A 13,829-nucleotide genomic window follows, 5' to 3' on the forward strand; every position below is an offset into this window, starting at 1 on the left:
CACACTCGCACACACACACACGCTCACACACTCACACGCACGCACACACACACACACGCTCACACACGCACAGTCACACACACACACACACCCACACACACACGCACTCATGCACAAGCACATTCACAGACACTCACTCACTCACTCACACGCACGCACACATACACACACACACTCACTCGCACACACGCACAGACACACACGCTCACACACGCACAGTCACACACACACACACACCCACACACACACGCACTCATGCACAAGCACATTCACAGACACTCACTCACTCACTCACACGCACGCACACATACACACACACACTCACTCGCACACACGCACAGACACACACGCTCACACACGCACAGTCACACACACGCACAGACACACACGCTCACACATGCACAGTCACACACACACACACACACACACACACACTCACTCACACACACGCACAGACACACACGCTCACACATGCACAGTCACACACACACACACACACACACACACACTCACTCACACACACGCACAGACACACACGCTCACACATGCACAGTCACACACACACACACACACACACACACACTCACTCACACACACGCACAGACACACACGCTCACACATGCACAGTCACACACACACACACACACACACACACACTCACTCACACACACGCACAGACACACACGCTCACACATGCACAGTCACACACACACACACACACACACACACACTCACTCACACACACGCACAGACACACACGCTCACACATGCACAGTCACACACACACACACACACACACACACACTCACTCACACACACGCACAGACACACACGCTCACACATGCACAGTCACACACACACACACACACACACACACACTCACTCACACACACGCACAGACACACACGCTCACACATGCACAGTCACACACACACACACACACACACACACACTCACTCACACACACGCACAGACACACACGCTCACACATGCACAGTCACACACACACACACACACACACACACACTCACTCACACACACGCACAGACACACACGCTCACACATGCACAGTCACACACACACACACACACACACACACACTCACTCACACACACGCACAGACACACACGCTCACACATGCACAGTCACACACACACACACACACACACACACACTCACTCACACACACGCACAGACACACACGCTCACACATGCACAGTCACACACACACACACACACACACACACACTCACTCACACACACGCACAGACACACACGCTCACACATGCACAGTCACACACACACACACACACACACACACACTCACTCACACACACGCACAGACACACACGCTCACACATGCACAGTCACACACACACACACACACACACACACACTCACTCACACACACGCACAGACACACACGCTCACACATGCACAGTCACACACACACACACACACACACACACACTCACTCACACACACGCACAGACACACACGCTCACACATGCACAGTCACACACACACACACACACACACACACACTCACTCACACACACGCACAGACACACACGCTCACACATGCACAGTCACACACACACACACACACACACACACACTCACTCACACACACGCACAGACACACACGCTCACACATGCACAGTCACACACACACACACACACACACACACACTCACTCACACACACGCACAGACACACACGCTCACACATGCACAGTCACACACACACACACACACACACACACACTCACTCACACACACGCACAGACACACACGCTCACACATGCACAGTCACACACACACACACACACACACACACACTCACTCACACACACGCACAGACACACACGCTCACACATGCACAGTCACACACACACACACACACACACACACACTCACTCACACACACGCACAGACACACACGCTCACACATGCACAGTCACACACACACACACACACACACACACACTCACTCACACACACGCACAGACACACACGCTCACACATGCACAGTCACACACACACACACACACACACACACACTCACTCACACACACGCACAGACACACACGCTCACACATGCACAGTCACACACACACACACACACACACACACACTCACTCACACACACGCACAGACACACACGCTCACACATGCACAGTCACACACACACACACACACACACACACACTCACTCACACACACGCACAGACACACACGCTCACACATGCACAGTCACACACACACACACACACACACACACACTCACTCACACACACGCACAGACACACACGCTCACACATGCACAGTCACACACACACACACACACACACACACACTCACTCACACACACGCACAGACACACACGCTCACACATGCACAGTCACACACACACACACACACACACACACACTCACTCACACACACGCACAGACACACACGCTCACACATGCACAGTCACACACACACACACACACACACACACACTCACTCACACACACGCACAGACACACACGCTCACACATGCACAGTCACACACACACACACACACACACACACACTCACTCACACACACGCACAGACACACACGCTCACACATGCACAGTCACACACACACACACACACACACACACACTCACTCACACACACGCACAGACACACACGCTCACACATGCACAGTCACACACACACACACACACACACACACACTCACTCACACACACGCACAGACACACACGCTCACACATGCACAGTCACACACACACACACACACACACACACACTCACTCACACACACGCACAGACACACACGCTCACACATGCACAGTCACACACACACACACACACACACACACACTCACTCACACACACGCACAGACACACACGCTCACACATGCACAGTCACACACACACACACACACACACACACACTCACTCACACACACACACAGACACACACACACACACACACACACTCACACACACGCACAGACACACACACACACGCACTCATGCACAAGCACATTCACACACACACACTCGTACATGTTTTTACACAATCATTATTTAATCACCGCGTTGTTTGACTTGTCTTCCTTCAAATACTAAAACAGATTCAACTATTTTAATAGATAAACAGTAAAGAAGCAGCAGGTCATAAATCTGATATATTTGCTGTGTGGACATGAAGATAAACCAGTAAAATATTACACAACTTTCTTACCGTAGAAAAGTGGTACATATATTGACAGTACAGTGCAAACAATAAAATGTAATTGTAATATAATTAAAACTCACACATGGTTTTCTTGATAACAGACAGTGACTGATTCAAGAACACTTGTTAACTGAATATCAAGACACTGAATTATTAGGCACTTGAACTCGAGTTCATCTTAATCCAGACAGAAATATGCAAATATTGCCAATAGAGGTGCCAATATATGAATGACCACACTAAAGTGCACATTCGTTTTGAGAAATCACATTTTTCGCAAAATAGCCCTTCCGTAATTATGTATTTACAGTTATTAATTTTTTACTCCCAGACAGTCATAAACATGGCATTTCATGTTTTGCTCCTAAAAGGGCATCAAGGCATTCTCTGTTAATCTTAAAGGAACACGCCACTATTTTTGAAAATAGGCTCATTTTCCAGCTCCCCTAGAGTTAAACAGTTGAGTTTTACCGTTTTCGAATCCATTCAGCCGATCTCCGGGTCTGGCGGTAGCACTTTTAGCTTAGCTTAGCATAGATCATTGAATCTGATTAGACCGTTAGCATCTCGCTCAAAAATGACCAAAGAGTTTCTATATTTTTCCTATTTAGAACTTGACTCTTCTGTAGTTACATCGTGTACTAAGACCGACGGAAAATTAAAAGTTGCAATTTTCTAGGCCGATATGGCTAGGAACTATACTCTCATTCCAGCCCACGGAGTGTGTGTGTGCGCGTGTGTGAGTGTGTGTGTGTGTGTGTGTGTGTTTGTGCGTGAGTGTGTGTGTGTGCATGTGTAAGTGTGTGTGCGCGTAAGTGTGTGTGTGTGTGCGCGCGCGCGAGTGTATGTGTGTGTGTATGTGTGTGTGTGTGTGTGCGCATAAGTGTGTGTGTGTGTGTGTGAGAGTGTGTGTGTGTGTGTGTGTGAGTGAGTGTGTGTGTGTGTGTGTGTGTGTGCGCGCGAGTGCGCAAGTGTGTGTGAGTATCATCGAGTGATGATATTACGCAGCGCCTGAAAATAGGCCCCAGCACGCTCCCTGTGCTAGCAGGTGGTCACGTTGGTTATGTTGACGGAAGTTAGCCTATTTTCAGGCGCTGCGTAATATCATTGCCGGATATGTTATATGATATATTACGCCGGAATGAGAGTATAGTTCCTAGCCATATCGGCCTAGAAAATCACAACTTTTCATTTTCCGTCGGTCTTAGTACACGATGTAACTACAGAAGAGTCAAGTTCTAAATAGGAAAAATATAGAAACTCTTTGGTCATTTTTGAGCGAGATGCTAACGGTCTAATCAGATTCAATGATCTATGCTAAGCTAAGCTAAAAGTGCTACCGCCAGACCCGGAGATCGGCTGAATGGATTCAAAAACGGTAAAACTCAACTGTTTAACTCTAGGGGAGCTGGAAAATGAGCCTATTTTCAAAAATAGTGGCGTGTTCCTTTAACAAAGAATTTGACAATTCTTCTACATTCTTAAATTCAGATTGTCTGTAACGCAGATAAAGGTTGTAAAGGTTTTTCCAGCAGGTTGCACGTTAATCCTCATGTTCTGTTTAGGCTGATGTTCACACGTCAGACGTTTGTCTAGACTTTCTCTAGTCTGTGTCTGTCCTCAGACGCGCCGGCTCGTCTCGTCATCAGAGCGGTGAGTGTTTCTGAAGAGATGGAGCCAAACTCGAGCGAGAAGGAGCTGTAAAACAGCAGCACGATGATGGCAAACATCCACTCCAATATAGCAGCCGCGTGCTGGAGAACAAAACTCTCCTGAATGAAAAACACACCGCCTGCAGGACACAGCGTTAAGGAACAACTGCACAGCACTGTAAAAAAAAAAATGCAACTGCACATTTTCCAGTTTACGAAACCTGTCCAGTCTCAAATACTAAAAAATGCTATTTTCTTGAAACTACATAAAAACCCTTGTCAGACCAACAAAATGACCCCAAATGTTGTCCCAACTAGTCAAAACACAGTTGTCTGAACAAAGAATTTCATATTGTTGCAATGTTAAGGCTTTGAGAGAAATTATGCAGTTACTGTTATAGGATTATAGCTTTGCTGTTTGCCTACTTCATTTAAACCTTTTAGTTGTTGTTTCGTCATTATTGTTAGCTATTTGTTGCGCTGTGATATAAAGAGCTCATCTTTTTAACATTTGTTGATTGCCACTGTCTTGAGGTTTGTGTGTCTAGAGTATGTTCAATCACTTATGTTATCTTACTCTTAAAAGTTGTTTTACAAAAAAATACAACATTGTCTACTTATTAGACTAAGTTATCCATTATCGTTTGTCATTCGTAAACAAACATATATCTGATAATGTGGTGACTTTTTACACATTCTTTTTATCTTCCAGGTAACAGAAAAAAATGAATGACCTCAATGACAGTAAATTGTTGTTTCAGTTGCTGTGACAAGAATTTTTCTATTAGCAAAATAGGACAAACAGCATTGCGTGAACAAACAAATTTACGTTGGCTAAACAAGCTCAGTATCTTTACTGAGCAGAACTAAAAAACTATTGTTGAGAGAACTCAAAAGTCTGCCTTATTTTTTTAAGTTTAAGTCTCAGCTATTTGTTTTTTACAGTGAGCGTTTATGGCCATATGGAGCAGTTTTATGACTTAATGAGCACTGCATGTAGAGGATATTGAGTATGAGGGTGGTGAAGGCCAGCGCGGTGAGCGTCAGCCGCAGATGAGCCGTCTGGAAGTCTCTCTGCGTCTCGGCTGCGCGGTACGAAAGCAGCGTCTGCACGCACACAAACAGCAGACTGCCAGGGAAGGCCAGACCCGCGCCCACATAATGAAGGACTTTAGCATGGTCCACCTGCAGAAAACAGCACAGAGTCAACACAAGTTACAGTTTCAATCCCACTTCACTCTCGGAAAAAAGGCACAAAATCTGGCACTGGGACGGTAACTTTATTCAAAGGTACTAATATGTACAGTTTAGGTTATAATACTTACCTTTAAGGTAATAATATGCACCCTTTAGTAGTAAATAAGGTACAAAAGTGTACTTTAAAAAAAAGCTACTGGCCCATTTGTATCATTTAGAGCACTGGTTCTCACTTCCATCTTTGCAACATGATTTAAAACAAAGAAAAACAAGCTTTAAAATTAGCTTGGCTAAAAATCAAGATGTAAAACATACACACACCTTGCAGAATCTGCAAAATGCTAATTATTTCACCAAAGTAAGAGGGATCATACAAAATGCATGTTATTGTTTATTTAGTACTGACCCGAATAAGATATTTCACATAACAGATGTTTACATATAGTCCACAAGAGAACATAATAGTTGAATTTATAAAAATGACCCTGTTCAAAAGTTCTGATTCTTAATATTGTGTTGTTAGCTGAATGATCCACAGCTGTGTTTTTTTGTTTAGTGATAGTTGTTCATGACTCCCTTGTTTGTCCTGAACAGTTAAACTGCCTGCTGTTCTTCAGAAAAATCCTTAAGGTCCCACAAATTCTTTGGTTTTCCAGCATTTTTGTGTATTTGAACCCTTTCCAACAATGACTGTATGATTTTGAGATACATCTTTTCACACCGAGGACAACTGAGGGACTCATATGCAACTATTACAGAAGGTTCAAAACGCTCACTGACGCTCCAGAAGGAAAAACCATGCATTAAGAGAACTTTTGAATGTGAAAGATCAGGGTAAATTTTACTTATTTTGTCTTCTGGGAAACATGTAAGTACCTTCTGTAGCTTCTGAAGGGCTAAATGAAAAAATATGATACTTAGGCAAAATAATAAAAATGTACACATCTTCATTCTGTTCAAAAGTTTTCACCCCCACCCCCGCCATCTCTTTATGTATGGTTTTTCTGCTGCTTCCGGTGGGATCAGGGGTGATTTGAGAATCACGATGAGGGCTTATCCAAAGGAGGTTACACTCGAAGTGGATTGGTCTCTCTGGCGAGATTGGTCACCGACGTGACGTCTCCGTTCCCTCCTTCAGGGAACAAGAGTTACAAATGTAACCGAGACGTTTCTACAAATAAAAAGATAATTGCGCAGCAGAAGTCTCAGAAATATCTTTGAATATCGTCTTTGTCACTGGAGGGCATTACAGTCAAAAAGAGAACCACTGCACTTGATTAACTTGAGGTTTAGTGTTTTGTTCCTGGTGATGGTTTACAGAGCAACCCTTGCTGGGTTTGAACCTGAAGCCCTTGAGTTTCTTTCCCGGATCTCTAACCACTTTCACAGCTTAGTTAAAACACATCTGCACACACCTCCATCACTGCAGGACACGCAGACGGACACACATCAAACGGCCGAATGCCTTTGATTTCACACTTATACAATAACACACAATCAGCGGACGTGCACAGGAGAGACGCTGTGCAGTGAGCTGTGTTTATCTGATCATGCTGATAATAATATTTCATAATACCTGTTGAAGCAAAGAAAAACACACATTTATGGGCTTATTCAAAGCTCTAATCAACTATAGCAGCAGGAAAGAAGTCTCAATGAATGAGGAAAAACAAATCATGTTTGTTCTTATGTTGATAAAATTTGAAAGGGGCAGGCAGAGATCTGGAGGAGACGCCTGGACGAAGAGCAGCACTTAAGATGTTCCAGAACATTCTACCAAATCAACTATTCTGGAGATTTATTTTCATATGTATCAACCAAATTTAAAAAGAGAGCCCTAAAGGAGTTAAAAACATCATAATCCAGCAAAATACGTTTCAAAATATTGAACCTTGGTGAAAGTAGTGTATTAAAATAACAAATAATCTATATTATTTATTAAAATATAATAATGTGTCTATGGAGAAATTCTCAAAAAGAGAAAAGAGAATTGCTGCTTTGTTCTTGTTTTCTTACTTGGAAGTTTCCCACAATCATGAGTCCTGCAGCACAGAGCCATCCGGCAAACAGACCCTCGATGTTCAACACACTGTTGCTGTGCTTATGGATGAGTTGAGCGTAACGTAGCAGACCAATCACAATCACTGTAATACACAAAACAGAATGATCACAGTCACTGTAACACACAAACAGAACGATCACAGTCACTGTAACCCACAAACAGAACGATCACAGTCACTGTAACCCACAAACAGAACGATCACAGTCACTGTAACCCACAAACAGAACGATCACAGTCACTGTAACCCACAAACAGAACGATCACAGTCACTGTAACCCACAAACAGAACGATCACAGTCACTGTAACCCACAAACAGAACGATCACAGTCACTGTAACCCACAAACAGAACGATCACAGTCACTGTAACCCACAAACAGAACGATCACAGTCACTGTAACCCACAAACAGAACGATCACAGTCACTGTAACCCACAAACAGAACGATCACAGTCACTGTAACCCACAAACAGAACGATCACAGTCACTGTAACCCACAAACAGAACGATCACAGTCACTGTAACCCACAAACAGAACGATCACAGTCACTGTAACCCACAAACAGAACGATCACAGTCACTGTAACCCACAAACAGAACGATCACAGTCACTGTAACCCACAAACAGAACGATCACAGTCACTGTAACCCACAAACAGAACGATCACAGTCACTGTAACCCACAAACAGAACGATCACAGTCACTGTAACCCACAAACAGAACGATCACAGTCACTGTAACCCACAAACAGAACGATCACAGTCACTGTAACCCACAAACAGAACGATCACAGTCACTGTAACCCACAAACAGAACGATCACAGTCACTGTAACCCACAAACAGAACGATCACAGTCACTGTAACCCACAAACAGAACGATCACAGTCACTGTAACCCACAAACAGAACGATCACAGTCACTGTAACCCACAAACAGAACGATCACAGTCACTGTAACCCACAAACAGAACGATCACAGTCACTGTAACCCACAAACAGAACGATCACAGTCACTGTAACCCACAAACAGAACGATCACAGTCACTGTAACCCACAAACAGAACGATCACAGTCACTGTAACCCACAAACAGAACGATCACAGTCACTGTAACCCACAAACAGAACGATCACAGTCACTGTAACCCACAAACAGAACGATCACAGTCACTGTAACCCACAAACAGAACGATCACAGTCACTGTAACCCACAAACAGAACGATCACAGTCACTGTAACCCACAAACAGAACGATCACAGTCACTGTAACCCACAAACAGAACGATCACAGTCACTGTAACCCACAAACAGAACGATCACAGTCACTGTAACCCACAAACAGAACGATCACAGTCACTGTAACCCACAAACAGAACGATCACAGTCACTGTAACCCACAAACAGAACGATCACAGTCACTGTAACCCACAAACAGAACGATCACAGTCACTGTAACCCACAAACAGAACGATCACAGTCACTGTAACCCACAAACAGAACGATCACAGTCACTGTAACCCACAAACAGAACGATCACAGTCACTGTAACCCACAAACAGAACGATCACAGTCACTGTAACCCACAAACAGAACGATCACAGTCACTGTAACCCACAAACAGAACGATCACAGTCACTGTAACACACAAACAGAACGATCACAGTCACTGTAACACAAACAGAGCGATCAGTCACTGTAACACATGAAACAGAGCGATCACAGTCACTGTAACACACAAACAGAACGATCACAGTCACTGTAACACACAAACAGACCGATCACAGTCACTGTAACACACAAACAGAACGATCACAGTCACTGTAACACACAAATGAATAGAGAAAAACATAAATAAACTAATATTAAAAAAACTAACTAAAATGAAAACAGAAAATATAAATGATCTAATTTAAAATATAAACAAAACTAGTATATCAATGATACTAAAATAACACTGCAACAGAAATAGGTACTTTACTCTTAGTAAAATAATCACATCTTCTGTAATTAAATGCATTCAAAGTTTTATTGAACTGAAATCGCCAGATTAACATACACTCTTAATAAATACTCACATGATCCAGATTCCAGGCAGTGTGAACACAGGCAAACTGATGGGAAGCAGAAACCACAGAGACATTTTCCCTCGTCCTGAAGAGCTTCTCTGAATCATTGCATCAGATCAAACTCCACTCATCTTCATTCAGTGTAAAACCTCACAGATCAACACATGACAGCAAGTGTTTTCTGTCAGTGTCTGGTGCTGTGTGTTCAGATACAGTGAGAGAGGAACACATGAGGTCTGATCTGATGCTCCTCCTCTCCTCTCATGTCCAGCAGAGGCCAGCATTTCTCATTAAAATAACGCCATATGGCTTCAGTAAAAATTCTATTGATCACAGCAATGAATTAGAGTTTAACAGAGATGTTAACTGTTTCAAATTCTAATAACATTTCACATTTTCACATTATTTTTGACCAAATAAATGCAGCCTCGGTGAGCAGAAGAGACTTCTTTCAATAACATTAAAACATCTGCCTGACCCCAAACATTTTTGAACTCTTAAGAGATTCTGAACAAAAGATCTGAGAAATGACAGAACTAAAATGACGTTTATTAGGTGTTTATTATTAATGAACACATGCTTCAGAACGTTCCTTCAGGACTTTGCAAATAAACTCATATTTTAAAATGAATATAACATTTGGTTAATTGTTCGTATAAAGAGAGGGTGAGAAAAATACATTCAAATGATGTTTGGTAAGATCTAGAAGAACAGGCGATAACTGAAGATAATGAATCTCTGAGACAACACCTGAATCTACCTGCTCTGGCAATCAACCAGATCAGCTCAAATGCTGTATGTTGACTAACCAGAAAAACGACTTTACACCGTCTGACAGGCCTCGACAACCACAAACACAAACACAATACCAACTCTGTGCTCTCTGACGTACTGAAGTGCTATATTCACAGTAAGTGTAGGACTCAGAAGTGCTGAAATATAACACACTAACGAGAGTACTGTATGTCACCTGCAGCATCTGTTTTACAGAAATACATACTGAGAAAACCTGCATATGCTCATTTTTACTGACACTTTTAAACTCTATAAACTGCAAACCCTTTTCAATTCTTTCTTGCATGTCTGCATTTGCAGTGAGATTTTGTGCAAATTAAATTTGGACATTTTATGGCAAATGTAGTTAGCTGTGTGTGAATATACTGTAATATTCAGCAGCTCAACTTTTGGGGATTTTTTTGCTGTTTTGAAGGGTTTTGATCACTCATGTTTGTAACATTACACGATCAATGGTTTCATTGTTACAGTCATCAGAGGAGAATGTGTGGCTTTGTTTCACTGGGATAAAATCAATGCTTTAACACACAAGATGTGTATCATTAACACACGTTTAACTCATTCATTTATAAAAAAAAGGAACATTTGATCAAAGTCACATTTCACACTAAAACCATTAGAAAAACATTTAAAATCACATATTTTGCATGAATGAAATAAAGCCTATTTTAAGAACACTTTTTACCATTTTGTTTGCGTTGTGACATTTTCATAACAATTAACCAAGTTATGCACAGCTTATAAAAATAGCTACTGGAATTCAATAATTTCTTCAAATAAAATCGACAACTTGTATATATATATATATTGCATTGTGACATTTTTTAATGACAATTAAGCATGTTAAATCTCCATGTTCGCATTTAGAGGGTTTTGCTTCTGAATTCTTCATATATATATATATATAGCATATTTAAAAAATAATGAATTAAAAAAAATGTAATTGATACTAAAATAACACTGCAACAGAAATAGGTACTTTACTCTTAGTAAAATAATCACATCTTCTGTAATTAAATGCATTCAAAGTTTTATTGAACTGAAATCGCCAGATTAACATACACTCTTAATAAATACTCACATGATCCAGATTCCAGGCAGTGTGAACACAGGCAAACTGATGGGAAGCAGAAACCACAGAGACATTTTCCCTCGTCCTGAAGAGCTTCTCTGAATCATTGCATCAGATCAAACTCCACTCATCTTCATTCAGTGTAAAACCTCACAGATCAACACATGACAGCAAGTGTTTTCTGTCAGTGTCTGGTGCTGTGTTTTCAGATACAGTGAGAGAGGAACACATGAGGTCTGATCTGATGCTCCTCCTCTCCTCTCATGTCCAGCAGAGGCCAGCATTTCTCATTAAAATAACGCCATATGGCTTCAGTAAAAATTCTATTGATCACAGCAATGAATTACAGTTTAACAGAGATGTTAACTGTTTCAAATTCTAATAACATTTCACATTTTCACATTATTTTTGACCAAATAAATGCAACCTCGGTGAGCAGAAGAGACTTCTTTCAATAACATTAAAACATCTGCCTGACCCCAAACATTTTTGAACTCTTAAGAGATTCTGAACAAAAGATCTGAGAAATGACAGAACTAAAATGACGTTTATTAGGTGTTTATTATTAATGAACACATGCTTCAGAACGTTCCTTCAGGACTTTGCAAATAAACTCATATTTTAAAATGAATATAACATTTGGTTAATTGTTCGTATAAAGAGAGGGTGAGAAAAATACATTCAAATGATGTTTGGTAAGATCTAGAAGAACAGGCGATAACTGAAGATAATGAATCTCTGAGACAACACCTGAATCTACCTGCTCTGGCAATCAACCAGATCAGCTCAAATGCTGTATGTTGACTAACCAGAAAAACGACTTTACACCGTCTGACAGGCCTCGACAACCACAAACACAAACACAATACCAACTCTGTGCTCTCTGACGTACTGAAGTGCTATATTCACAGTAAGTGTAGGACTCAGAAGTGCTGAAATATAACACACTAACGAGAGTACTGTATGTCACCTGCAGCATCTGTTTTACAGAAATACATACTGAGAAAACCTGCATATGCTCATTTTTACTGACACTTTTAAACTCTATAAACTGCAAACCCTTTTCAATTCTTTCTTGCATGTCTGCATTTGCAGTGAGATTTTGTGCAAATTAAATTTGGACATTTTATGGCAAATGTAGTTAGCTGTGTGTGAATATACTGTAATATTCAGCAGCTCAACTTTTGGGGATTTTTTTGCTGTTTTGAAGGGTTTTGATCACTCATGTTTGTAACATTACACGATCAATGGTTTCATTGTTACAGTCATCAGAGGAGAATGTGTGGCTTTGTTTCACTGGGATAAAATCAATGCTTTAACACACAAGATGTGTATCATTAACACACGTTTAACTCATTCATTTATAAAAAAAAGGAACATTTGATCAAAGTCACATTTCACACTAAAACCATTAGAAAAACATTTAAAATCACATATTTTGCATGAATGAAATAAAGCCTATTTTAAGAACACTTTTTACCATTTTGTTTGCGTTGTGACATTTTCATAACAATTAACCAAGTTATGCACAGCTTATAAAAATAGCTACTGGAATTCAATAATTTCTTCAAATAAAATCGACAACTTGTATATATATATATATTGCATTGTGACATTTTTTAATGACAATTAAGCATGTTAAATCTCCATGTTCGCATTTAGAGGGTTTTGCTTCTGAATTCTTCATATATATATATATATAGCATATTTAAAAAATAATGAATTAAAAAAAATGTAATGGTCCTAAAAC

General features: G+C 41.2%; 1 protein-coding gene across 1 annotated transcript; it reads right to left on the reverse strand.

The window, feature by feature from the left end:
- Positions 1 to 4,625: 4,625 nt before the first annotated feature.
- On the reverse strand, positions 4,626 to 12,375 carry LOC107595193 (transmembrane protein 150A-like). The gene is made up of 5 exons (XM_016285537.1): positions 12,089 to 12,375; positions 11,453 to 11,525; positions 8,103 to 8,309; positions 5,897 to 6,074; positions 4,626 to 5,029 (listed from the first exon to the last, which is right to left on the reverse strand). Exons 1-5 carry the CDS (start codon positions 12,184 to 12,186, stop codon positions 4,830 to 4,832), a joined length of 756 nt encoding a protein of 251 aa, XP_016141023.1. The 5' UTR covers positions 12,187 to 12,375; the 3' UTR covers positions 4,626 to 4,829.
- Positions 12,376 to 13,829: the final 1,454 nt, after the last annotated feature.

Source organism: Sinocyclocheilus grahami, unplaced genomic scaffold (genome assembly GCF_001515645.1).
Source record: "Sinocyclocheilus grahami isolate Dianchi unplaced genomic scaffold, SAMN03320097.WGS_v1.1 scaffold198.1, whole genome shotgun sequence".
NCBI lineage: Eukaryota > Metazoa > Chordata > Actinopteri > Cypriniformes > Cyprinidae > Sinocyclocheilus > Sinocyclocheilus grahami.

What these genes read in the sequence shown, in the direction of transcription:
- LOC107595193 (XM_016285537.1), bottom strand. Translation starts at nt 12,186, where the DNA reads ATGATTCAGAGAAGCTCTTCAGGACGAGGGAAAATGTCTCTGTGGTTT. An exon ending in CTGCCTGGAATCTGGATCAT is followed by an intron (nt 11,526 to 12,088) that starts GTGAGTATTTAT and finishes TGTGTGTTAAAG; the next exon opens with CATTGATTTTATCCCAGTGA. An exon ending in CTTCACCACCCTCATACTCA is followed by an intron (nt 5,030 to 5,896) that starts ATATCCTCTACA and finishes TGTGTCCTGCAG; the next exon opens with GCGGTGTGTTTTTCATTCAG.